This window comes from Chamaea fasciata, unplaced genomic scaffold (genome assembly GCF_029207755.1).
Source record: "Chamaea fasciata isolate MVZ Bird 193981 ecotype frontalis unplaced genomic scaffold, bChaFas1.0.hap1 SCAF_4, whole genome shotgun sequence".
Lineage (NCBI taxonomy): Eukaryota > Metazoa > Chordata > Aves > Passeriformes > Sylviidae > Chamaea > Chamaea fasciata.
In genome coordinates, this window is record NW_027094089.1 from 8,190,314 (window position 1) to 8,216,663 (window position 26,350).

General features: G+C 38.3%; 1 protein-coding gene across 2 annotated transcripts in view; it reads left to right on the top strand.

The window, feature by feature from the left end:
• TTC39B (tetratricopeptide repeat domain 39B) overlaps window positions 1-26,350 on the top strand; it is a 71,956-nt gene that overhangs the window by 5,967 nt on the left and 39,639 nt on the right. For both annotated transcript variants that reach the window (XM_066180822.1, XM_066180823.1), the window contains exon 2: window positions 20,208-20,242. In XM_066180822.1, the coding sequence (XP_066036919.1) occupies window positions 20,208-20,242 (35 nt within the window). The remainder of the gene's footprint in view (window positions 1-20,207; window positions 20,243-26,350) is intronic.

Here is a 26,350-nt window from a genome sequence, read left to right on the forward strand (position 1 = left end):
GAAAGTTGTTCCTCCAGTCTCCAGTGGGCAGTTCACCAGAGTGGAAGGTCTTATCTTTCTCCTAATTTTTTGGAAAGAAATTATAATCTTGTTTTCTTTATATGAAATGGACAGTCCAGTGATCAGGAGTGGAAGGGCCCTTCTCCAGCCAGATGGAGGAGAGAGGTAACTATGTTTATTGGACTCTGTGGATCTGATGGCCTAGCATGCCAGACCCCTGGGTGTATATGGCTCTAGCAGACACCAGTGCACAGTCAAGCAGTAAAGAGTTAGAACCCATTTGTACTTTTGGAGTGACAAGGGCACTCCAGTAGCTGACTGTGTTGGAGCCTGAAGTGAGCTTGACTGGGAATGAGTGGCAAAAGCACCTTACTGTGATGGCCCCAGAGGCCTGTGCATCCTTGGCACAGGCTACTTCAGGAGACTACATTTCAAGGGCTCAAAAGGGTACCAGTGAGCTTTTGGTGTCTCTGCCTAGCACCAGCAGAGACACCATGATTCTCACCCAGAATCTGAACTGTCAATTCCAGAGCCAAGGAGAGATCAGCAAGACCCACTTACCCCTCTGATAGCACCATACAAGCAGTTAAGTCTAGGGGAGAGTGGAGTTTGATCATAGACTCTTGTGGCATGGTTGAAGTCAGGCCACCTCCAAGTGCTGCTGTACTGGACATGCTGTGACTTCAATAACAGCCGGAACCAAAGGTGGCCGAGTGGTGCCACAACTGATAATTGTTAATGCATTTTTCTCAGTCCCTTTGGCAGCAGAGTGTAGGCTACAGTTTGCTTTCACTTGGAGAGGTGTCAGGTACACCTGGAACTGACTGCCCCAGGTTTGAAACACAGCCCTGCTGGAGGGATGGGGTGGGGGATGTGAGGTGTGATGGGGTGAGAGAGCATCTGCATGGTATTTACTTGCTGGCTTAGTTGTAGGTACAAGCCATGACAGGCTTGTATTAAGGACAGCTTGGCCGATTCAGCTAATCTGTTCCTCATCTCTAAACTAAGCTATTAAGGAAAATTTAGGTAATGAAGGTCTTATGATGCATGTTGTACTCTCTTGAACTGCCCAAGCAGGGATAAACACTGTATAGGCTGGCTTTACTAGCCTGGACAGTTTATCTTCAGAGCTAATTTCAAATGAAACCAGCATCATCTTTAATTCAAAAGCCGGTTAGTACTTGGTTTAAGTACTCAAGAGTTTCATCTACTGCTGCAGCAGCTGCTGCACTTATGATGAAAGAACTTGCTAGTGGTATGCTTTTTTTTACATCAGTAGCTTAATATAATAATGCTCTTTAGAATAAACGTACAGCACTTTAGAATGTGCCACACTGGCTATTTTCTCTCATGTTTATGCTGAGGATTTTTCAGCAGTCTCAGTGGTGAGAGATGGTGATCTCTACAGGGACTTTGAGAAACTGGAAGCAAGCTACTGTGGTGCCATTTTCACCTTTAAAACTAGAATTTGTTGGAAATACGGAGTTGGGAAGTGGTAGTGGGGGTGCTTCCTCTGCGGAAGGATATATATATACATATATTTAAACATCCTCATCTGACTTGTATGGGTTTGTTTCTTTAATAAGTAGACTTTGCTCAACTGAAGAATGTAAAATTTGTACTCCTCTTGTCTGCTTTATTGAAAGTATTGTGCTTTGGCACCTGGCTCATCTGTTTTTCCTGGTTCTATGTTGGTCTTTCCTACTGTCAGAGCACATCTGCATCTAAGATAAGGACCATTCTGTTTCAGCAGCACAAATGGAAAACTAAATCTGACTAGTAATTTATTTTTTAGTAAATAAAATTAGGTTGCTGTCTTTCCTTCCAAAATTCTGAAGTTCTTGAGTTCAAATAAAACTTTGCTTTACTTATGCCTGTTGAGTATACTTGTGTACCTGTTGAGAGGTACAGTGTTTCCTTGTGACTACTATCTGAAATAAGGATGTGTGCTCCAATTTCATACTACCTAGGTTGATCTGAGATGGCTTACTTTTATTTTTTGTGATTTTCCTTTTCTTATTTGCTTCCTAGAGTCATGCATTTGTGTTCCTTGGTTGGCTGCAACCGAATTTGGAAGCTGGGTAGCCAAAGAAACCAAGTCTTCATTGATTTACTGAAAGGAAAAAGAAGTATGCAGTATTCAAATTAAATTTTCTTATTTAATATTTGCTGTTATTAACCTGTGAGCTGTTTCTCTTCAGAGGAAGAGATAAAAGGTGCAGAAGATATGGGAAAAGGTGGGTTCACTGTAGAAAGAACCACGTGCCTCTTAGGGAGACAGAGCTGACGTAAATTGGGAAAGCTATGTACCTATGAAGTGAATTTTAAAAGGGGAGTAAATTTTGCTTTTTCTTTTCTGAGGTTTGGTTTAGTTTTTGGGTTTGTTTGGTTGGTTGTTGTTGTTGTGTTTTTTTTTTTTCCTTGGAGGAGGGGTGCAAGGTGATGATACTTAAATACTTACTTCTAAATGAATGGAAAACAGTATAACCGAAAGGAAGAGTTAGCTTTATTCTTAAGGTTTTGGGTATTCTTTGTATATTGAACTGCTGCTATTCTGGTGTGGGAACTAGCATCCAATATGTAGCCTTTTCTTGGAGCAGTGGAAGTTACTGTCATTACAATTGTAAATCATACAATTGCCTTGGTAATTGTAGCTAAAAGCTTGTCAGCCACTGTAGAATCATAGAATGTTAAGGGTTTGAAGAGACATGAAAGATCATCTAGACCCCACCCCCCAACCCAGGGCAGGGACACCTCCCAGTAGACCCAGTTGCCTTGTCTATCTTAGCCTTGAACACCACCAGGGTTGAGCCATCCACAGCTTTAGAAAGAGCACAACTTATATGGAAAGACAGTTCTGTTTTGTATATAAGCTTAGCGGGGAATGGTTTGCTTCTTGTCGTTCCAGTCAATCTATGTGAGAGTTACAAATTTGTAGAAACACGTTTGGTTCTGCAAATGTTTGTTCTTCTTTTGCTGACATGTTGGTCCCAATATGGTTGGAAAAACTCCTAGGCCTGATGAGCTTGTTGAGACTGCTAGAAGTTGATGTCTTGGCTTGGATAAAGGTTCTTGCTGGGCCCCTCTCTTGGCAGAGAGGTTGTGTGTTGAAAGAGAAAAGGGACTTCGTTGCTTCTTGGCAGACCATGCTAACCAGCATCAACCAGGATGACTCAACATAGGAGTAGGTGACAGGCATGTCTGATCTTATGCCTCCTGTCTTAAGTAAATCCCTATAGTTGCCTAACCATAAGGGCATATTTGTACATTTCCTTGCTATTGCAACTAGTATGGTTTTCTTTTCCTGTGTGACGCAAGCACAGGAGGTGGAGATAAGATCACAGTTGCTGGTGTCAGGCTGGCAGGAATATAGGCCAGCACACAATGCCCAGTAAATTTAACAAATGCTGTTTATTCTGGATTAATAGAAACAGAATTATATTAGAGGGAACAGAAATGATGGATCACCATACTCATTTTGAAAAGAGGGCAAAACTGTGCAGTTAGAGACTTGAGAAGCAGTCTGAGAGTTGGATACATGCTGCTGTTGGTATGTGTTTTGATTTGAGTCTGGAAATGGCCAGTACCTGCGTGCCACGGTTAGTCGTGTCTGCTTAAATAGTCAGAAATGGGAGAATTTGTGAGAGCTAAAAATTCCTTCTGCTTTTCTAAGCCCTCTCAGGTAAGTAAATATCACAGACATGTGGGCTTATGCCCAAACACCAAGTGCTAACGGTAAAGTTTTCTTATCAAGCAAGTAAAGACTTGCTTGTCATCTTATTCTGGAGTAAAGAAGTAACGCTATTACCATATACTAAGGCAAGATGGTCTAATGTTGGGGAAGATGAATCAGGGAAACCTTATAAATATGATTGTTTAGCAAAAGATTCTGAAAATATGAAACCTATAATCGAAATAGAAAAGGAAGCTTACTTTGAGTTGTAGGATACCGAATCTTAGTTACTATATAACCGGAAAACAATAGCCTAGCCAGCTGAAGAAGAATCCCTTTTGATGGAATGACACCTTTCTGCTGGCTAAGAAACCAGAGGTCGATACAGCAAAACAGAAAAGTCCAAGGAGTACTTTCTGGAGTTTAAAATATAACACAGTATGGTAATGTAGTAGTTCTTACAGGCTATATGTAGATTCTATAGGATTTTGTGTCTTGTATTGGTTGGTCACTGTAAATTAGAATATTCATCACAAAAGGAGATATAATGCATTGTAAAGAGGACCTCACACTCTACTCCTTGCTCTTACTTCTTCCACTCTTATCCCGGCTCCTCTCTTAGCTCCTCTTCTGCTCTTGCCTCTTCACCGCTCTCTATTCCCTGCTCTCTCGCTCTTCCCCCTGCTCTCTGACCCTTGCCACCTAGCTCCCTCGCTCCTTTCTCTCATAACTCGTACCCCCTTGTTCTTTCTCCCGCTCTGTCTGAGACTTCCCTTCAGCCAAGGCTGGTGGCTGAAGGCAAGGCCCTCTTTACCCACGACCCTTGCAATAAAATCACGTATTCTAGAATTTCTCAGGTCAGCAGAATTCCTTTTCCCTGCTGTCCACGGATGATCCTACGATCTAATATCTTAGTAGCAATGGTATTTTTTGTTGTGATGCAGTGAATGTATCGTGTTTTTATTCCAGTTCTCTAATGCATTCAGTTTGCAATAGAGTGGTGTATAAACTTTTGCAAGCCAGTTTTTGGGTGTGCAGCACTTCTTTGATTCCTTACCATCCCCAGGAATCACACCCACTCTTGGTCTCCAGAAGTCCTCTTATTGGAGGGTGTACAAGGACAGTCTGTCATCCAAACAGAAAGGTTTGTGGAAAACCTGTTCCTGAAAATAACTGTGTGTCTGACAACGCTTGGCAGTACTGGTTCTTCTAAAAAGCGTAGTGTTGAGTAGATGAATAGAAATACTTGTCTGTAAGTAGTAATACGCCAGAGGAAAGAAAAAATATTCCTATTAGCTTTGGTTGAGCAAAGTGAGATTATAGTGGTGATAGAGTGTATCAGACTGGCTTTTATTTTCACCAAGAAATAATGGACTAGAATGAAAATGTTTTATCTGGATTCTCTCCCTTAGGACTGTTCTTACCGAATCTAGTGGGCCAGCTAGTTAAACTTAATGACTTCATGGCTGTGTGTTTTTTTAAAAAATTTGTTTGTTTATTTGTGTTTTGAGTTTGGTGGGTTTTGTTTGGTTTTGTTTTTGTATTTTTGTTTGGGTTTTTTGTTTGTTTGTTTTTGGTTTTTTCCCTTTTCTACAAAATTACTAAGTTTCTAGGCATAGGAAATATTTAGTGGCTTTTTTTTTTTTTTGTTCTTTCCCCCTCTTTAGTATGTATAGTAATTTATGGTCAAGTGGCTACTCTAAGGTCCTGTGGCAAAACCTGAGCTTGCCACCGGAAATATGGTGGAGAAATAGAATTATCAGTTGTGGATTTGGAAAATGCATTTCTTTTTAGGTGAGAATTAAGTGCAGCTGATAGCTCACACAGCCGCTCACTCACTCCCTCACCAGTGGGATTTGGGAGAGAATCAGAAGGGTAAAAGGTAGAGAACTAATTGGTTGAGAGAAAGAATGTTTACTAGGGAAAGCAAAAGCTGAGCACAAAAGTAAAGCAAAACAAGGAGTTAATTCAGTGCTTCCCATGGGCAGGCAGGTGTTCAGTCATCGCCAGGAGAGCAGGACTCCCTCAGAGGTGACAGTGACTTGGGAAGACAAAGGCCACCACTCCAGAGATTCCTCTGCTTTCTTCTTCTTCCTCCCCTTTACTTACTGAGCATGATGCCACAGGGTCTGGAATATCCCTCTGGTCAGCTTGGGTCACCTGCCCCTGCTGTGTCCCCTCCCAACCTCCCCACCTCCAACTTCCTCCCCAGAATGGAATACAAAAAGCAGAATGGCCTTGCCTGTGTGTAAGCTCCTCTCAGCAGTAATGAAAATGTCTCTATATTATCAACTCTTGTGTTCAGCACAAATCCAAAACACTGCCCTATATCAGCCGCCGTGAAGAAAATTAACTCTACCCCAGCCAACAGCAGCAGTGAGGCATCTTACACAGATGTTCAAGATTCTTATGGCTCAGCTGGCTAGAAGGAACTGAAGAAACATGCAAAAACTGAAGTATTCCACATTTTCGACAAAACCCTCCCACCTTTATTTGGGGAAACAGTAATTAGTTACAAATACAATTTAAAAGAATGACTTTGAGAAAAGTCATATATAATATGGGATGTGAAACTGAAGTGCTTTTTGATTTTTTTGATAAACTGTAGCATAACCGGATACTTCATGAAATAGAGCTTTTTGGCTCTTCCCAGTAAGAAAAGTATCTTGAAAAGTAATTCTGCTGACTGCATTGAGGGAGAATGATGGTGTTTGAGCCATTTTAATCTGAGTGTTATATTATTGTTAATAGATGATAAAGATGTAATCTTATAATGTTTACTATTATATTCCTTGTCAAGAGAAGTGTGAAAAGCTTTGGAACTAAACTTAGGAGACAAAGCAATCTTCCTAAATTTAAGAGTGTGGTTTGGACCAGAGGAAGAACACTAAGGTAAAACTTTGTGGTTTAAGCAAATTGCTAAATAATATTTAAATCTCCGCCATGTCCAGATGGAGAATCTTAGCAGGAAAAATGTGTGCAGTTCTGGGAAATCCAGTTAAACGTACCTGCCTGTATAGTCCTACTTGACACAACTGAAGTAGCTGGTTCTGTTAAGGTGTGGTCTACTGAGCTTAAGCAAAGTTTTCTTAAAACTTTGGGAAAGAGATGTTCAGTAGCAGCTCAGTATCTGTCTTGGAATTTTATTTGGATTAAAGCGCCACATACGGTTATAGCTCTGGAAAATATGGGGTAGCTCATGGCCCATCACTTCCAGAAGATGACATACTTGGTTTGATGCTTTGCCAAAGTGCTGTATCTTCTGCTAAATGTGAACTATGTAATTTCAAGTTATGCTGAGCTGAAGGGACGGCCAAAGTTGTATAGTTAAGCTTCAGAGTGAACATATTTCTCAGCAAGTGACACCAAAGGAGTCTTAAAATCCAGGTTAAAGAAAAAAGAATATGGTAGACTGTTTACAAGTCCATTTTACTTATTTGAATGGTGGGATTTTTAGCAGTTGAGTTCATTAAGTTATGTTTGGAGTGGAAGTGCAAACTAAATGCAGATTTCCCAGCTTAGTTCTTTTTTGTGAACTGGAAACAGAAATATAGGGTCTTGTCAGTGTCACAAATCAGGTCCCAGGTGGGAGGATCTTCCTGAAAGTCATGCTCTGTATTTATTCACTTCTGCTGCTTTCTCAGTTAGTGCTTGTCATGAATTTGTACTCTAGAGCACTGAAAAAGTACTTGTAATTTTAAATAGTAATGTCTATGAGTGAAGAGGAGGATGTTCAGGTCTGGTCTCTAAGGGAAAGTAGGCAAGAAGTTATTGGATAGAAGAAGTTACTATACAGCTCTGCATTCATGGTACCTTGCATTGGGAGTTTCATGCTGTATCAGCCAAGATGTTCAGCTTACAAGTGTGTCATCATAGCTGTGCATGGGCACAACTGAGGGGATAGTAAAGAAAACGTCATGGGGAGAAATACTACACAGTAGAAGTGGCTAATGCACTTTCTCTGAATAGTTTTGAGTTGCAACATGGAATGTAGTTTGTGGTCCTGTGTTAGCTAGTTTCTCTATAAAAAGCACCTTGGCTTGGCCAGTGGGATTTGTAAAGTTGCCTTGGATTCCTGTCAGTGTTTCTCTGTGTGTGTGTGTGTTCTTCTGGTGGAGTAGAGAAAGGAAGTCACCTGACATAATGGAAAGAGCTAACGTCCAGTAGCTAATATTTTGGCTTAGTTTCTTTTTTATTTTTTAAACCCACTTAATGTGTTGGTTTGTGTTTGATGTTTGTGGAAGTCCTCTGGTGTTACGAGGACAGGTGGAGTGCAAGAAGGGGAAGCTGGGGTTACATCTTGTGGTGGCAACCAAGGATACAGGGCTTGCCTTCGCAGTTGTCTCTGAAACATTCTCCTCTTGTCCTTGACTGAAAGTTTTGTGTCTGATCCTTTTTCTTTGCTTTAGGTCTGGTCTTTGCTGTAGATGAGATAAAGCAGTTTTATGCTGGGAAGGTAAACTCTCTTCTAGTTTTGTGGTTTGTATCTTTGTCAATCATACCATAGTGCTTGGTCTCTTCAGTTTATGTATATGAGGTCTGGTAGCCACTGACCTTGGATTTTAATCCTTTTAGAATTTTGCCTAAATGGTATCTTTCTAATGTTAAAAAACACTCCACCTTTGGTAAGTGTTGGCATGGTCTGAAGAAGTAATTCAAAAATCCATGTGAAATTTCAAAAACTTTTGTAATAGTATCCACAAATTGATAAAACCGTTCTGGTATATAATGACTGTGCACTAAAGTGAAAGTGGATAAGGATACCTGCAATAGGTAGAGATCAGCTATGACATAAGTAGTTTCCTGGCAGCCTGGAAAAATTGTCTGTCTGATACTTCCCTTTCTATAATATAAAAGAAGTTCCCTACACCTCATGTAACATGTAATAGATACATAGTATTAAATCCGTGAATTAAAATTGTGTGTATTAAACTTTGCAGTGGAATGTAAAAACCCCTGAATTCCTGGAAACAGTTCCAGGGCATCTCTTTGCATACCACAGTCTTTTCACAGTCCAAAGGTGTTACCTCGACATCTGCCAGAGAGATAACCGGGAAATGGCCCATTAATCATGGGCTGACCACATCTTCACAGCTCATCAGGAGATTCGATACCAATCTGGGCGGAGGGCGGCAGAAACCTTCCGACAGAAGATTCGGAGACTTTTTCATTCAGACATCTTTTCAATTTCTCAGGAAACTCTTTCAGATATCCCTTGCTGGATACCGGACATTTCAATGATTGTATTATGTACATGATGTCATGTTCTTCGGGTTCTTTATTACCGTCTTGTTTACGCCTCAGGGTAGAAAGATGGTATAAAACACCTACCCTGAGACCCCGAATTTGTGGGCAGTTCTCTGGAGACGCACCCTTTGCTGCTCCCAGATTGTCCACCCAGCATTCGATTGATGTTGTCCGATTTTATTGTGGCATTTCCCGAAATTGCTTTTCAAATTTGTTAAATAAATCTTTGATTTTGGAAATTGGCTCTGATCATTTATAACAAACATGAGGCTTTTTTTAATGCTGTGTCTCTGGGTGCTGGCGGAAAGAAGAAGTTTGCAAAGGGAGGCTCAGTGCTTTGGACTGAGGCATGGTGTAGTCGAGCAGGATTTCCTTTGGCAGTGTGTGACTCACGAGAGCCACGGACATTTGCTTGCTGTAGAGGAAACAGTGCTCTGGTTGCCCATGAGTACTCAGGAGCAGGAGGAGGAGGGAGTGTTAGTGCATGAGCAGTTGCCTAGAGGCACTGACATAATGTAGACTTACTTTTGTGGTAAAGTAACCCTTTTGGGTAGAAGGACTGACTAATTTGGTAATAAACTGTGTGTTCATCCTGTCCTTGTTATTACATGCCAGCTAGAATTTTCAGAGGCTATAAATTCCCCATGAGGTCAGTAAGCTAAATGCGCGGTGTGCATACTGGGAGGTGGAACTATGACTGTCTGTCAATGTCTGTCAAATGTTACAACTTCTAACTGGGAAACACATGATGCTTTCTGTGCACCTGTATAGTCTCTCTGGTGTCTCTCCTCTGGATCCTGCAGCTGTCCTGCAGTATCTGAAGAATTCCCATGTGTGCTTGGGAATGGACTGGATGAAGAATTGATGTCGAGGGAGAAGAAGGAAAGCTGTAGACTTTTATGGACACTTGACACATTACCAAAATTTAGGGGGCATTAACAGGCTAACTATTTATGTTAAAGAAATTTTGTGTGACTTGTTTTTCTGTTTTATTTTCTTGATAAGAATGATTGTAACTTCAGATGAGAATGTATTCTTTTTGGTTTTGTCTGTAAGTATCCCAGGAAGAACTAACACTTTAGCTTACTGGCTGGTTAAGTCAAGATCTGATTCTGCTTAGCATAATTTAATGTGACACTTGGTCTGAATGTGACACTGTATTTCTGTGTTAGGTGTTTGGCTTTTTTTCTGGTGAAAGAACGAACTCTCTAGAATGCAGGTATAAATCAGTTAATAATCAATTAATTTTATACTAGTAGTGTAGTAATGAAGTTAAATTGCCACAACCTTGAGACAATGCTTTTCTGTTAATGAAAGTAATGAAAATAAAGTGGTTTCCAGAGGAGATGGAAGCCAATCTTGCACAGAGAGGACAAGTTGTGCTCTGGCCAAAAGTCACTGCTTTCATCTTGTATTACAGACACATTTAACTCTAGATAATGTTGACTTCTAAAGGTCTCTTCTGTTACTGCAGTTAGTACTTGTCCTGCTAATGGATCAGAAAATATAAAGACTTGGAAGTTCTGAAGTAAGAACAACTATCAGAGTTAGAGTTGTTTGAATTACCATTAATGCAGCAAGATCTTCTTTTAAAGGAAATGAACCAGTTAAGAAAAGTAACTTAAAATGCTTTTTTCACTATAAAATAGAACCTTGTAGTGCTAAATATGCAGCAACTGCTGTCGCATTGTTTACAATTGAATGACTCTCAGATTGCTACTGAGAATCCAGGTTTTAGTTACAATGTATAATTTTACCACGTACAATTTTAATGGACGAATTTATACACTGCATCTATTACATTATGTTGACTCGAGCTTAGCTTATCTACTGATACTGTATCTCTTGAAGTAATGATATTTTGTTATCAGCAAACTCTCTAGTGATCTTCCTTTGACTAAACTGAGCTGAAGTTTCTGTGAATGTTACCCAGTCATGGAAAGTTAAACTTGATGAGAGAGAGACAGTTCTGAACTAGAATAGATAATAAGTCACTGACTGGGAAATACTAACCTTACTAGATAAGGAAAGACCAAGCTTTTTCTTTTGAGTTGCTGTGCGACTAACGGCTTTCAGTTTGCTCATGCCTTGACTGCCCACAGCGCATTAAGAGAGTAAACACTTACTCTGTTTCTGCTGCTCTACCTTCAATTAGTGTCTGAAAGTACTCTCTGTTTGTGTCTCTGTAATGACATTGTGTCTACCTCTTGTACCGAATGAAAAATAGTAACTGAATAGTCTTATTTGGAAACCAACAGAAGTTTACTAAAAGTTTATTGTTAAGCTGTGTGGCTGAAAGTAGGAAACTCTTTATCAGATTGGTCTTTCAGCAGTGGTATCTCATCCATGTTTATGAACAGGGTCCTGGAAAATACAGCAGTACCTACTGGTTATGGTGTTGGAATTATTAGGACTGGAAAGATGTAGCAGAACTCTTGCTAACTTTATAAACATAGTAAATAGCATCCTAAAATTCTTTTTGATTTCAGTGGGGTTTTATGCAATTTCTGTGGAATGACTGAATGATGATTTTACAGAACATTTTACAAAAACTAATGAGCTTGACGAAAAGTTCTTGCAATACTTAGAAGTTTGTCTGCTGCAAGAAGAATTAATTTGATTGAATAATCTTTCTAATGGCTAGGAAGGACAAACTCAGTGTTTTCCCTTGTGTATTATCTGTTTAGAGAAGAATACTTGTGTATCTTTCTGTCTTCTTCGGCTCCTTAGTTGCCTTTGCGTTCTTCTCGTATCTCTCTTCCTACAATAGGAAAAGGAAGATGTGTCCAGACAAGGTGGTTGTTTGGATTTGTCTTTCAGTGTTGGATTGCTCGGCAATCAGTTTTGCATAATTAAACTCACCAAGAACAGTCATATGTGATATTTGTAGAGATTTTCTATGAGGAGTGTACTTTGGTGCAAGTGTCCTGAATGTTGAACTTCTGGTTCAGTACGTGGTTTGTTTGTTCTGTTGCATTTTGATTTTTTTTTTTTTTTTCTGATACCACTTTCAAACGAATAGAAATTACAATGACGCTCCTTCGGTCTTGGGGATGATTGAGCAGGTTTTTGTGAGACAGACAGGAAAGGTGATCGGCTAGGAAGATCAGAGCTTTATTGCAGCTGTGAAATTCTGTGCTACTACGTATTCTTCTGCCTCTTATAAGTGCTCTTTGTGCAGAAACAACTGCAGGTTGAATAGCAAGAAGGTGCCACTATAAACAGTAAGGAAAGGTATATTGGTGTTTAGCCAACTTTTAAGTGAAACTCCATCCTGCTTTCATGGTCACCCTGTTGGATATGAATCCAAGCATGGGTAACTGTTGACAGCAGCCATTTTCATGTCATTTAAAGTAGTTGTTATGCTTTACTTGGTGAGTGTGTAACTGAATCTGCTGATTTCCACTTATCAGTCATGAGGGAGAGGTGCTGTTTAAAACAGTAGAAGCTCATCCAATTGTTCACAGCAGGTGAGAGTGATGTCAGTTTATTAAAATGTGACTACCAGGTACCCTGTCCTTACAAGTAGGTTAAGAAAAACCTTCATCTTGAGTCTGCCTCTGTTATGCAACCAGCCTGACTGACAATGTCTGACTGCAGTTCCTTTGGCTGAGGTTTGTTCTTGGTCCTGGTTTATATAGTATGTCTATCTCAGAATTGTCTGGCTTGCTTGCTGCTGAAGGCAGAGTAGAAATTGTCCACTTTCTATAACATGTTGATTAGCTGTTCTTTTTTATAGCAGTTGTTTCCATTGCAAATATCTGTTTTCTGTAAAAAGTGGAGGGTAGTTGTTTTTTTGTTTGTTTGTTTGTTTTTGGTTTTTTTAAGATTTAATTTTCTTGTATCTTCTGGAAATTTTTGGGTGACCCGCAGCATCAACGGGCCACTGCTTTCCAGACTACTGGAGAAACCTTTGTTCTTGTGGTTACTGACATTAATTTTTCTGCTAAGTGACACTGAAATTTGTTTTAATTCCTAATTGTTCATCAGCTCTTTAGTTAACCTAACTTCTAGCAAAAGTGAATTCTACCTTACCAATCCCTTGTTTCTTCTTGGTGTCTGCAATTTCTGGGGTTGTGATATTTGGTATCTTGTTTTGTTTTTGTGGTTTGGTTTTAGTTTGCTTTGTTGTTGTTTTTTGCTTTTTAAAGTATGACTCCCAACCATGTCTTGAATATTGCATGTTCTATTTATATGAGAGTGAATAAGTAAGTCTGAGTTACAAAATCTGATCTTTGGCTTCTGACTACAGAAGTTCTTCATCTGCAGTGGAAAACACAGCTTCTCCAAAGCAACCACTGTTGTCTGTCCACTCAGCTCTCTGGAAAAACACTAGTATTTTAGGCAAATAATCTTGGGAATTTTTAAAAAGCGGATGAGTTTATAGTTCAAACCAATAAATCTGAAATAATATGTAACCACAGAAATATGTGCATTTTTTCTTTCAGAGGAGTGAGTTTCACTTTTTACTTTTCATGTGAAAGTTGGTTGTACTGTGTGGAGCAGAACTTGTGCATTTCCATTCCATTTTTCCTGCCTCAAGACTATTTCTGTCTCTGGGAAGGGGAAATAATTTTCTGGTTTTGTAACAGCTTCATCATCTCCTTCCCCTTTGAACTGGGTGTTATTCATGTTTTTCTGTTCCTAGGCTGTTAATTGTTAATACCAGAATCTGGTGTCAAAGTGTCACATAAAGCATGTGTAGGAGGCAGAGATGAAGAGTTGGAGATATCTTTCCTTCCACTGCTCCCCAAGTCATTTCTCTGCCAAGACAATATTGAAAGGATGTTTCTCTCCTATTTTGGGGGTTTTTTTGACAGTGAACATAAAGATGCAGGTTAACTTCCATGTTATTTGTCTGCTGGTTTGTTGAATAGACTGCTCTTTTCAGTAAGATATTGCTATGAAGTCTAATGAAGCAGTAGCTAAAAAGTTAGGATTTTTAAGCACTTTATAATGCAGAGTGTTGTCAGTTCTACAGAAATATTAGGAAGTGAAAAGCATCTTATTTTTTTGAGATGAAACCTAAATTTTATTTGGCTCATCAAAATACTTATTCTTTACATCAATACTTTATGAATTAGCTGAAGATAGGTGATAAATTAGCTTTTGGGTCCTGCTCTAATGCTGGGTATTTTTGTTTCTTAACATATGGGAAAATACACAGTCCTGAGTTGTGTTTTCTCATGCATCTGCCCATTTAAGCAACAGCTAAATTCTGTCCTTATGTGACACTGTCATCCGATTGTTTATATTCTGGAGGGGTGTCCATAGCAGACTATGTTTCATAAGTCAGGTTCTCAGAGCTACTTTTCTTTTTTTACTTCGTGCAAGTCCTGTCTGCAGTTTGTATGTAGCTGATAGATTAGTATTTTGGTAACTGATGTGCAACAAGCTAGTAATTAGACAAGAGAGACATTGATTATTTATTTCAGAGTTGCACCAACCTGGGTGCTCAGTGGCATTCCACAAGTCAAGCATGCCCTTCCAGACTTCTCAGGCCGTTATTTACACGCAGAGTTCAATGCTAGCAATCACTGAAGTACAGCCCCTCTGTTTTAGTTAGTGATTTCCATACAACTTACATAATCACAGGGACGGGTCTTCACCTGAGCAAGGGTCTTCTTGACTTGTGCTTCTGGGAGTTTTGCTGATTGTGTTTCTGTTCTTTATTACTTTCCAGCTTCTGTTAGCAGTTCTCAATTCAGTCAAGTCAACTAAGGGGAGAGACAGCAGGCTGTTGTTTGGTATCCTTGAGTAATATTCTAAGGAGCTTTCATTTTGCTGTAATGTTAGGTAAGTTTTAAATGCACAGTGATTTTAAGTTATCACTTCTGTGGACCCGAAATGTAAAATTCTTAGCCACCAGTTTCTTTGAATCATTTTTAATTTAGTCTTGGGTGAGGCTAAGGAGAAACAAAATATTCATAGAGTTTCATAACAGAAAAAGGGGGGGAAAAAGGTGTATATATTTATAATCTGTTCCATTTGTTAATAAAAGTGTGTGGTGACTGCTGGTTTAAAGAAGCTGAGAAACTGATTTCCTTGTTGAAATGAAGACCATATGGGAGGTCTTTCTTCTGTAGTCTCAGTTCATATTATAAGCATTGCAGGTCAGTTTCTTCTTATACCTCTCCCATTGTCTTCCCATGGTTGTACGTTTTTCCTGTGTTCGGTATTACCAAGGGAAAAGAGGTTAATTCATAATCTCACATGCAACATATATACTAGTGCTATTTCAGCTGAGTCTGCCAATTTTAGCCAAGGTTAATAGGAAGCCTCTCCTGTGATTTTAGAAGTCTGCTTCTGAGCTTGTCAGCTAAGTTTTATTTATTTAAAATCCCTTAAGTTCCATGAGATGAATCCACAAACAGAATGATAATTTTAATGTGAACGTAGTGAAAGGTGTGTTATCCTTCCTTTTCAGCAGAGATATTTTAGACCTCTCAATGAAGCCTTTTTCCCTTTATGTAGAATCCAGTCACTGACTTCCAAACTGGTAACTGAGCTTTCCATGGGCAGCTGCAGGCAGTGAGTAGGCAGGGTAGCATGCCTGAGACCAGAGGCTGGGTTTCTTGTGTATCATTTTCACCTAGCATAGGTCTCTTTTTTGAGAAGGATGGTGTGGGACTGAATTACAAAAGCATACAAAAGTAGTTAGATGTACCCATACTTGAACAGGCGTTTTGACAAAACATCTTGAAATCCATGTGCTTGCTAAATATGCGACTGTCTTCATAGATTCCCATGCTTTGCAATATCTTAATATGTGGGCTTCCCAAGGTAGGTGTTACTGATAAGTTTAGGGTTTTTCAAGTCACCTTAAAGCTGTCGTTTATTTACTACTGACAAAATAAAGCTGTGGCAAGGACAAGTAATGTGGTACAGCAATAATATTAAATTCTGGTAGGATTTCATTACTATTTTATGTGATCTCATTTATCTGTTGTATTAATAAGGAGCCTTATTCCTGTTATGTTTATAACTTTGAGATAATGTTTTTGGTGTTTTTTTTTCCCTTAGTGCAATCAGTATGGACTCTAAATTGTTCCTGGCGTATCTAGATACTGTTGGATTTAGTTTTCTGAAGTTATGTTGTTTTCAGTGGGGAGGATCTAGATGCTTCATACCCTGCTTGGTAGTCATATCTTGTCATAAATCTGAATTTTAAAGGAATGGTTTAAAGAATAGTTTAGGTTGATCAAATTAGCCTGCTTCACTTGGAAAAGAGTGGTGTTTAAACACTTAGCTTGATAAAACATAAAGTGAACTTAAACAGCAGTTTGGGAGTCATGGGAGTCATAGTCTGAAATTTCCTTAGAGTTGATTTATGATGAATATGGAAGAAAGTAGAGTTCACATTTGATGCTAGGATCTCTAATAAGCAATGTTTCTTCTTTCTTCCAGTGCATTAGAACTGAAGTGTAGGTCCTGAGAGATGTCCTATATTAGTTGTAGAACACCCCTTACATGCTGCTTTTGTGAGGCTTGAGAGCTGCAGTGTCTGATATGAGTAGTTTCTGCTCTCATTGCTAGAGTGCAGGAACTCTTCTGTTTTTCTCCATTAGCACAGTATCCATTTATATCTTTGTCTGACTTTGACTTTCTTTGCTTCACAAAACATTAGTATCTCTAAGTTATGTAAACTTAATTGTTTTTAAGCCTGCTTTCATTTTGGAAAGGATAAATCATAAAGGTTTAAAGAAGTAACGCAATTATCAAACAAACAAAAAAAAAAGAGTGAGATTCAAGAAACATAATTTTGAGACAGCTTTAGTTTGCTTAATCTTGTGCTAATGATTTCCTGAAATCTGTGGAAATGTCTGAGTCATGCCATCTAGTGGCAGTTTTACGTATATTTATGTGGTTTAAATTCTTGGATGGACGTGTGCTCTGGAAAAAGTGCAATAAAAATTTGGATTGCACCATTAATCAGCATTGTACTGAGAGATAGTTGTTAAACTGTTTCTCTTGGTATTAGCCTGTGTGTTCATATGTTTCTTTGTCTGAGTAGAAGGTCTGGTTGTCCTTTTTGTGGATTTAACTATAGTTCATATTTCCAGAAGATTTCTGCTGTATGCATGTCCTGTGGACAGGACACCATTATAACAAGGACATCCTGGAGCAGGAACTTTGGGACCTGCTGCAGGACAGACCAGGATCAGGTGAAGGAAATGAATGGAGGACTGTGTCCATCTCGGTCTCTTCAGCCATGTAAATAATGGAAATGGTGTTCTGTGCTGAAGTGTGGAGGTCACGTTCGGTCTTGAAGGAACTTGCTATGGCGAATGCCTGACAATGCCCTTCATTGGTGCTAAGTAAAAACACTTCCTTTGCATTAAATAGCCTGCTTTGCTGCAGACTGAAATGAATGAACATCTCTGGAAACTGTTGTGGCATCTCAGCTGTGTCATTTGCAACTTGCAGTGCTGGAATGAGCACTTGAAAATAGAAACTTTACTAGGCTTTAATTGCACAAGAATGTGTATTTGGTCTCCTTCTGTACTCTGAAGCACAGACAAACTTTATCAATCACTTGATTTTATTTTTTGTATTGACATATATGCGTACATGTACACACTTGTATATTAAATACGGCCTTAGGCCTTTAGGATGCTGTGTATTATATGTAACACTTCACTCATTTTTTTTTTGTTGTTGTTGAACAGGCTTAATTTACAAGTAGATTTTACCAGACTACTGGGAAAAAAGTGAATTATGTTCTGAGTACTTTTTAAATGACTTGGGTTTTGGTAGGAATGTGGTCACTCCTAGGACTTGATTGGGGAGGAGCTGTTCTAGTTACCTCTGTTGCAGTCCTTTTCTTTACACCTTAGGTTGGTGTCACCTTTTGTTGCAATGGGCATGGAATGGAATAGAAAATGGTTGGGCATCTCTTCTACTGCCTCCAGCTTTTTTCTGAGAGTCTGTAGAGTCAACTGCAAACTTGTGTAAGTCTGAGGAAATGGGACCAAGACAATTAATATGAATACTTTCTAATACCCATGCAGTGGGAATAGGAAGACATGGGAAACTTGAGAAAAAACCTATGGATTGGGTTTTTTTGTTGGTGGTGGTGGGTTTTTTTAAAATTTTGTTTTGTTGTGTTTTTTTGTTTTTGTTTTTGTTTGTTCGTCTATTTATTTATTTATTTATTTTAGAATAGAAGCAGTCTTCAATGATGTTGTTTGTAGCACTTGTGAGGAGTCCCTTGAAAGGCTGTGGCTATTCCCTATGCCTTGGTGTTTGAGGAGAAACACTGAGGTTATACTTCATCCTTTTAAATGTTTGGACAGCCATTTGTCCATTGTGAATGGCAGGAATCAAAATTGAGAAGCCACCAGGTAAAGGAGTTGTTTACCTAGACAGAATTCAAATTCTCTCTCTGTTTTTTCCTGTATGTAGGTGCTGTTCTTGTATGAAGGCTTGAAAGAGCCTGCAAAAGGTTCACATCACAGATACTTTTTTCATGTTAACTTCCAGTCGTTATTATTCTTTATTAAGTACCTGACAGTTAAACGTACCTCGGCTTTTGCTTTTCAAGTTTGTTCTCTTAGGAGAAATGGAATTGTGCCCTAAAAGCTGTGTTTTGCTTGTTTATTCCTCAGAATTTCTTCTCTTGTCTCCAGAAATGTCTCAAGGAGGCAGTTGTCTTTATAGAAAAAGTTTATTAGGAGACTTGTGACTTCTGTCAATCTCTGGGATGAGACATGGGTAACAGAATTTCTGTTCAGGATGTTCCTGTTGGTTTCTATTCAGCTTTTTGAAATGCCAGTTCTCCTCAGATCAGGAAGATCATTTAATTGGCTTTTTCTGAGTTCTTTTGAGTTCCCTCTGTACTTGGCACTGCTGAGGCCAGTCTTGAAATTCTGTGTTCCCTCATTCCAAGACAGACAATGAGGTGCTGTGGAGCATCCAGAGAAGGACAATGGACTTGGTGAAGGGTCTGGAGCACAAATCCTGTGAGGAGGGGCTGAGTGAGCTGAGGGTGTTTAACCTGGAGAAAAAAAGACTCTGGAAAGATCTTATGACTCTCCACAGCTAACTGAAAAGGGCTGTACGGAAGTGGGGGTTAGTCTCCTCCAGGTATCTTCTTGGTATATGCTAAAAATCTGTTGCATCGTGCTTCCAGTTTTTCTTAAGGAAAGAGCAGAAAGCACAGTTACAAGTAGGAAATAGTTTCTGTTTGATGAGTGACTGAATAAGGTAGCAGTCTTTGGCTCAGAAGAGAGATGAGTTGAATGATGTAACAAAAGCTTTCAAAATTTTAAGTGTAAAGGAAAGAGCAAGTACGAGCTGATTCTTTACTGGTTTTGATTAAATAAAGCTAGGGATTGTTAAGCAAAGGTAGCTGGAGCTGGGCTCAAACAGAAATTCTTATTTTGCATGAAATGGTTGTCAGGCTCTTGAAATTCCTCACTAGTGTTATAACTCATGAACAAAACAAGGTCTACATGTGATTGAGGAAATCAGACTGGTTTTTGGAACAGAGATCTAATGAAAATCACAAGATGGCCAAACTGTATTTAGATGTGGAATTCCCAGAGTTGCCAGAGGCTGGAAAGTGTGAGGTGGAGGACTGTTTGCCCTTTTGTCCTTGCTGCACACTCCTAGAGCCCAGTTTTGGAAACTGGATACAGAAATAAATGATCTTTGAGCTGAGCTCTTCTGCTTATTTTTACATTTGTGCATTTCTTCCTTTATTTCAATTTGAAATTTGAACCTAGGTTGAAAGAGATTTGTATCTAGGTGGAAAGAAACAACAACTAGGTTTCTGGACTAAGCTGTTCGTGTAACTGCTTTTAGTGTGTGAGCTGGTTGTATGTGTTTGCTGTCTGTCATGCATTCCAGGCCTCTTGTATGTACTCTGGCCAACCTGCCAATTAGGTGTATGCACAGAACACCTTTTGTTTCATGTGTAGATATACTGTTCAGCTAGTGCATCCCAAACACATCACAAGTGCTGCACAAACTCCTGAGGCATAAGCCTGTATTGCCTTCTGTGATCTACATCTGTGTAGATCTATATCTTCCACATACTGTGGAAGTTTAGAATCTAAAAAGGAAAAGATCTTTGGTTTAATTTAGCTGTAGTCTGATGTAGTAGGCCTGTAGGAGATCTCTCTGTATAACGATTTGCAGTGAAAGCTTAGTGAACAGTCAGTAGACTGTGAATATTCTGATATTTACTGTCTGTTGCAGAAGTAATTGACATCTGGAAATGGTAAATTTCTGCTGTAATAAAAGCATATACATATTAGATTGAAACTTTTTTTTTCTTCTGCAGGAAAACTTTGAAGATGCCTATGAAAACATCCCCGTGTAAGTAGAATTTTTTTAAATGTTTCTTTTAAAACTCCTTTTACAGAAATAAAATACTGTGTGCACACCCTTCCAGTGAAACATAATTTTATATGCACTGACTACTTTCACATTTTTCAGAACAGTTCAGAAAGTCAGTTTTCCGAAGTCCTCAAGAGTTGAGAAATGGAAGTTTAATTAGGTTGATATATGTGAAGAAATATTTGTCAACAAATGGGAAAATTGTACAGAATTAAAGATAGGAAATTGTAGCTTAATTACATGCCGACAACTCTAGACATTTTTGCATGATGAAAAAAATAGTTGCTTAACATTATTAGGAAAACTTTGGATCACACATTATGTAAGATCATCTAAGCAAGATTTCAAGTGAAAATTGCTATGTCTTATAATGTGCTGCTGTACAGATGTTTTCCCCTAATGAAGTGAGATACAGTAACTTCTCTGGTGTAAGATCTCAAACTGAAGCAACACTTTTCTTAAACTGTGATGAAAACACATTATGCTGTTTGTAAGTGGCTTTAGTTTTTCTCTAGGATTTTATTGCATTTTTGTGCCGTGAAGCACATGAGAAGGGGACTTCTGCTGATATCCTCAAATTGCTGAAACACTTCTAGACCCAGCAGTAGGTTTGGTCTGAACTTCATGGCCAAAACATCCATGGTCTTGGCAAATTGTATTTTACAGTTCTGCCAGACCCTCTGTTTGTGTCTTACCTAGAGTAGTAAGGTCTGATCTGTGTAGAACTGAGAAAAATTAAAAGCTGTTTCCTGACACTCAGAAGGTAACAAGAGCCTGATAGATTCAAGTTGACAATTCTTCATATTAATGATTGCATATTCTTCCTTTGACTGCCAGCAGTTTGTGTGTGAGTGGGTAATTTATGTCTTTGGCCACTGTTTTCCCCTGGGACAAGAGTAACTTTGAAATACTGTATGAGAATGTTTATCCAATATTCATTCCTTCTATGAGAAAGTGGTTTTATTGTTTTCTATTCATGTATGAGCTGGGCGTGGTTGTTCATTTTTGGAATGCAGAGCTTTGATTTGTTCTTCCTGAGTGTCTCTTCTGTGTTCATAGCTGTCTTATAGATACACCTTTTATAATAGAAGTTAGGATGTCAGTTTTTTCTGGCTGGTATTGCTTCCATCTGCAATAAGCATTATATAGAAGAGTCAATGAAGGATGATAGAATATTAATGGGACAAAAATTGTGTTGTTACTTAACATCACACTGAGCATAGTGAATGTGTGTATTCTTTTTTATCTGGGCACGATTCTTCACTGGACTAGACTCTCCTTTCTTAAATTCTTACAAAGATATGGCTGTTTAAAAAAAGTGCCTAAGGAACTGAAAAATGTCTTGGAATGTTTTTTAAAAGTCTTCAATCTAATCTTTCTTGAAATGTTTTGATTGTAGTTTTCAAATGATGCTAGTAGTTTGCCTGAGGGAAAGCCTTTAGTAAATCTAATGCCATAATGGTTGTTCCTGGCCTTTCTCTATATATTAATAGAGAATTAATTGTAGTTTTTTCATTACTGTATCAAAAGAATGAATGGCCAGAGGTTTAAGCTTCTGGGAAGCTGTCTCTATTTTTTTGATTTTGCTGTTGATAGCATTCGCTTTCATAATTTTTCTGTGTCAGTGTTTCATTCTCTCTTATTTTGGATAGGAAGGTAGCGTTGTTAGAGCTCTGTGATGATATGCCTGACATTGGTTTGAGTGCCTTGTTGCAGTTAGTTATATACAATTGAATTTAACTAAAATGGACCTTTTTTATAGGGAGTTGTGTCAACAAATACTCATGTTTACTTTTGAGATCAGTTTTGGTTCAGATTCTGTCAGATCGTCATGTTGGTGTAGAGAACTGGGAAGGAATGTGTAACAACCAGATCTTCATAGTATTTTGTACACCCTTCTGCAATTCTTAGTGTAAATTATGTATAGAATAACATGGCTCTGTATTTTGCACCAGTAGATGCTAGTGAATGGTTTTGCTATTCCAACTTGACTTTAACTGGGTTCATTCCTTAAATATTATTGCGTACCTATAGATACCAGATTGTGCTGGTTAGATGTTGAAAGGGCAATGTGTTACCTTAATATGGTAAAATCCTTCTCTAAATCTCGTGTGCTGGCTGTCATATCTAAGGACAAGCTCAGGAGGAAATCAGTGTTTGCTGCAGTGGTTTAAGTGTATTAGGTTCTCTGTCTAGATTCTCTTGTCATCCTCTACTCATGGTAAATACTGTAGATACAGCAACTCCAAAATATGTGATGATCACAAAATACCTGCTTTGTAGAAATATGAAGAAACCTTTAAATAGTTATTTACTGTAAATTTTGTTCACTGGTGCTAAACTGAAGAAAGGCTATTACAGTAGGTCGCTCTGCCATTTTACTTAAAGCAAGCACTTGTGTTTAATGTCTTCTCTGCCAACAAAAGTAACTGAGTTTTCAAAGTACTGGTTTCATAGTAACACTTGATAGAACATCTTCAACCTTCCAAAGATAATGGATGGAATATATGTCAAAGTAAATTCACCATTACCTGTTTGTGTTAACTCAGAACTAGTTTGATTGGCATATTTTGTTGTAAAAGGAACTGAGTAAGTGGAGACAAACTGTGATTTCTGTTGTGGAAATTGGAGCCTTTGCCAAGAAGTTTTGTGGTGGTATGCTGCTTTTCACCATTTTTCTGCTGGAGTGTCTGCTTCAAGATTTGGGCTGGATGGATTTGTTTGACAAAGTTACCTAATGCCTGCCAAGATGGAACAGATTTCTGTGTGGTTTATTCTTTTATTTACTGCTTGCTAAAAATGCCTCATCAATATCCAAATCTTACTGTGAAAAAACTACAACTTTAGTTTTATTCTTATTGAACAAGATAATTCTCTACTTCTTTGAATTTTTTCGATGAATTTCTGCTACCTTAATTTTTACTCAAATTATTCTGAAAATCTCTTTGTAGAATGCAGATATTCGTGTTTTCTGTTGTCAGAGTGTAATTTTCTAAATTATATTGTCTTTGGCTTTACAGCTAGACTAAAAGTGGTTGGAGTTCTCAACAGTTTTTAATCATCACGGTATTATGCTTAGCATGCTTGCCACCTTACCACTGTTATTTTAATTTCTTTATGTATTTTATGCTCTGAAGTTCTCAATTTGTTTAGAACATGTATGAAATATTAATTCTATTGGTATTTCTGTCCATCTCATTTTACTTACTGTTCCTTAAAATATCATCTGTATGTGAAAGGAATAAGTAGCCATCAAGTTATGTTTGTCCATGCAATCTTCCTTAGATTGCCATGCAGTCTTTCTCTTTCAGGTAAAGCAAAGATAGTGCCTTTATTTACTACCCCAATGTTAGACGCTTATGCAAATGAATAGCAGGATTTGGAGCAACTGTATTATGATAGCTGTGTGGGCATGTTTATAGAAGATGTTTTGTAGATGTCTTTGGGAAGAAGCACAGTAGTCTGCCTGACTGCTGCAAGCAGCTCATATGCAGAGGAAGTCTTGATGTTGTGCTATTTATATAGAAATTTCAGACACCAGACCCTGAGTTATGTCATCAGTGGAAAGATGGTGAGATCCCATTTAAACATGTTTAAAACATGAAGCATTGAAAAAAGTGGGAGCTTGCATTCTATGAGCAAAGCAGATACATGATTTTTGATCAAGAATGGAACTCTTGGGATTTGTCTTTATCACTTTCAGCAAAAAGAGGCATTGATTCTCTTTTGCGTTTTTTTGCCTACACAAAGCTGTGTGCTGTTAATCCTTGATCCTAGCAAAGCAGCTCTGTTTGGTATTACTTGGGTGATGGATTAAGGACCAGAAGTGTTTAAGCAAGTTAGAGCAGGTTATCCTTGTAATCTTAGATGTGTAGTTAAGATTTCAGTTACACCTGCACATGCGAGTCTTTTGTCGGTGAACAAAATTGAACAGTTAAGGAAATGGCTCTAAATTAAAATTTAATTCAGGGAGCCAGTAACTTTTACAAAGAGTTCCTGTCTTCATAATTCTGACATTGTCTTGAGTTGGTGAGACGCAGCTGTGACAATTTAAATGATCAAAATTTTATTTTCTTATGTTTGTCCCTCAAGGTTACTGGAAAAAAACCCAATAAAGGCAGTTTTTGTGTCTAGAAGATAATATTTTCATTGCTGCATAATTATAAAAATATGGCACAATAGCTACTTTATATTGTAAGTTTCAGGATTTGAAATAGCAGTAATGATACAGGAGCCTTATCTCTCTAAACTTTCCCCACCCCAGACAGTTCTAAGATTATAAATTTCTAAACTTGGAGAGGTTTTCATTGGGCAATAATTGTGTCATTCCTAACACATGTTTATTGCCACTGCACCTTTTGCCTGTGCTGTAAGATTTCTCCATGTTTGTATTTCAGTGGAAGACTTCAGGCCACATTGTGCTATTGTTTGTTTTGGTATCTTCTGTTCACTTTGAAATGTGCATTTCCGCTTGTGTTCATAGCTCCTTAGAGAGGAGGTAGACAAACACCCAAAGCCAAACAAACTGTTTCAGAGACATTGTACATGGAAGTGCCCAAAACTCTGCATGTTTTCCACATCCTGTTACTCTTTTTGCAAGCCTTTGCTGAAAGGCTGGTGCACAGAAAGATTACACAGCATGTTTTTCTGTTATCCCATGTTCACCAAAAGAAATCTGTCTTAATTGAGCCTAAGTATTTCTTTGCTGCTCTGTGGCTTGTTCTTTAATTACAAATTAATTAACATCATGACTTTAAACTCACATCATATTTCTGGAGTCGGACTTTCGGGAGACTTCTGGATTTATTTAAGTATCGTGTTGGAGTCTTGATATTACACTGGAATGCATGGCCACAAAAGTGTTTTCTTTCTTTAAATGTCTTTCAGGAGAGTAATATTTGTTCTCTGATTTAGTAAAGACTGCATGACACTATTGGTAGCCTTGCAGCTCAAGAATTGCCTTGTCTGAATAACTTCCAAAACTTGGAAAGTGATGTAGACTTTTGGATTGGTGGTGCAACTGTTAAGATGTAAGTGCTTTAGATAAGAAAAAGGAAAGATGAGTTTTAACTCATTGATGAAGAGAAAGAATAATTTGGTCAGATGTTGAGAAGTAGGATTGTTTTTAAGGAAAACTGATTGAAACCCAAATTTGCCTGTTTGTTTATTTTAAGCTATCAAACAACAAAAAAAATTCCTGGGTTTTTTATAGTGTTGATTTGGTTGTTTGATTTGATTGTGTCACGTCCACCCCTTCCCTTCCCAAATGATTAAATGCTGTTGAAGAGTGTTTTGAGAATCAGTCTGAGTGGAAGGTATACTCAATTTAGTAGATTTGTTCGTTTTCCTTTAAGTCAGTACAGGGAAAAACTTTCGAGCATGGATTGATATTTGCAGACAGAAAGCTTGCTTTTGGCAGCTTTGTGGAAATGTTCTCCTGACTCACTCAGCTTTTTCTAGAAAATAGTTTCTGAGCCATCAGATGTGGACTGTCTGAAACTTATGCTGTGTTAAAAACAGAACACGCTACGTTTTGTGGGGAAATTGAGTTGACTTCTATGTGACTGGGAAACCTTGACTGAAACTTGTCTACTCTTCATGTATAGGCAAGGTCACAGAAATCCTGGCACTTCTAACTTTCCCTGCCCCTAATAAAGATAGTGTATTAACTGACAATACGCATAAGCACTGCTTCAAATGACATGGTAGGGAACTTGTATATATATCTCTGAACTCCTTGGTCTTTAACACTACTGGGTCAAGTTTTATGGAAAAGGTAATTTTAAAGGTGCTGTTGTCCATAAATTACAGGTCAATATCATCTCTTTGAAAGGTTTAAAAGATTTATGAAATCTTTTTTACCTGATCATAGCCCTTTGCACAGGTGTTGTAGGAAATACTGTGAAATTCTTTCCCAGTATGTTACAAGTCCGAATGTTTTAACCAAAGTAAATTGTTTAAATAAATTGGTTTGAAGTATTACTGCTGATACTAATCAGCACGCACCTGAAACAAGTAAATGTAAAACTGTGGTTTCCTGCATTTTGCTTTAAAAGACTCTTTTGAAAGATTTTTAGGAGTAAATCT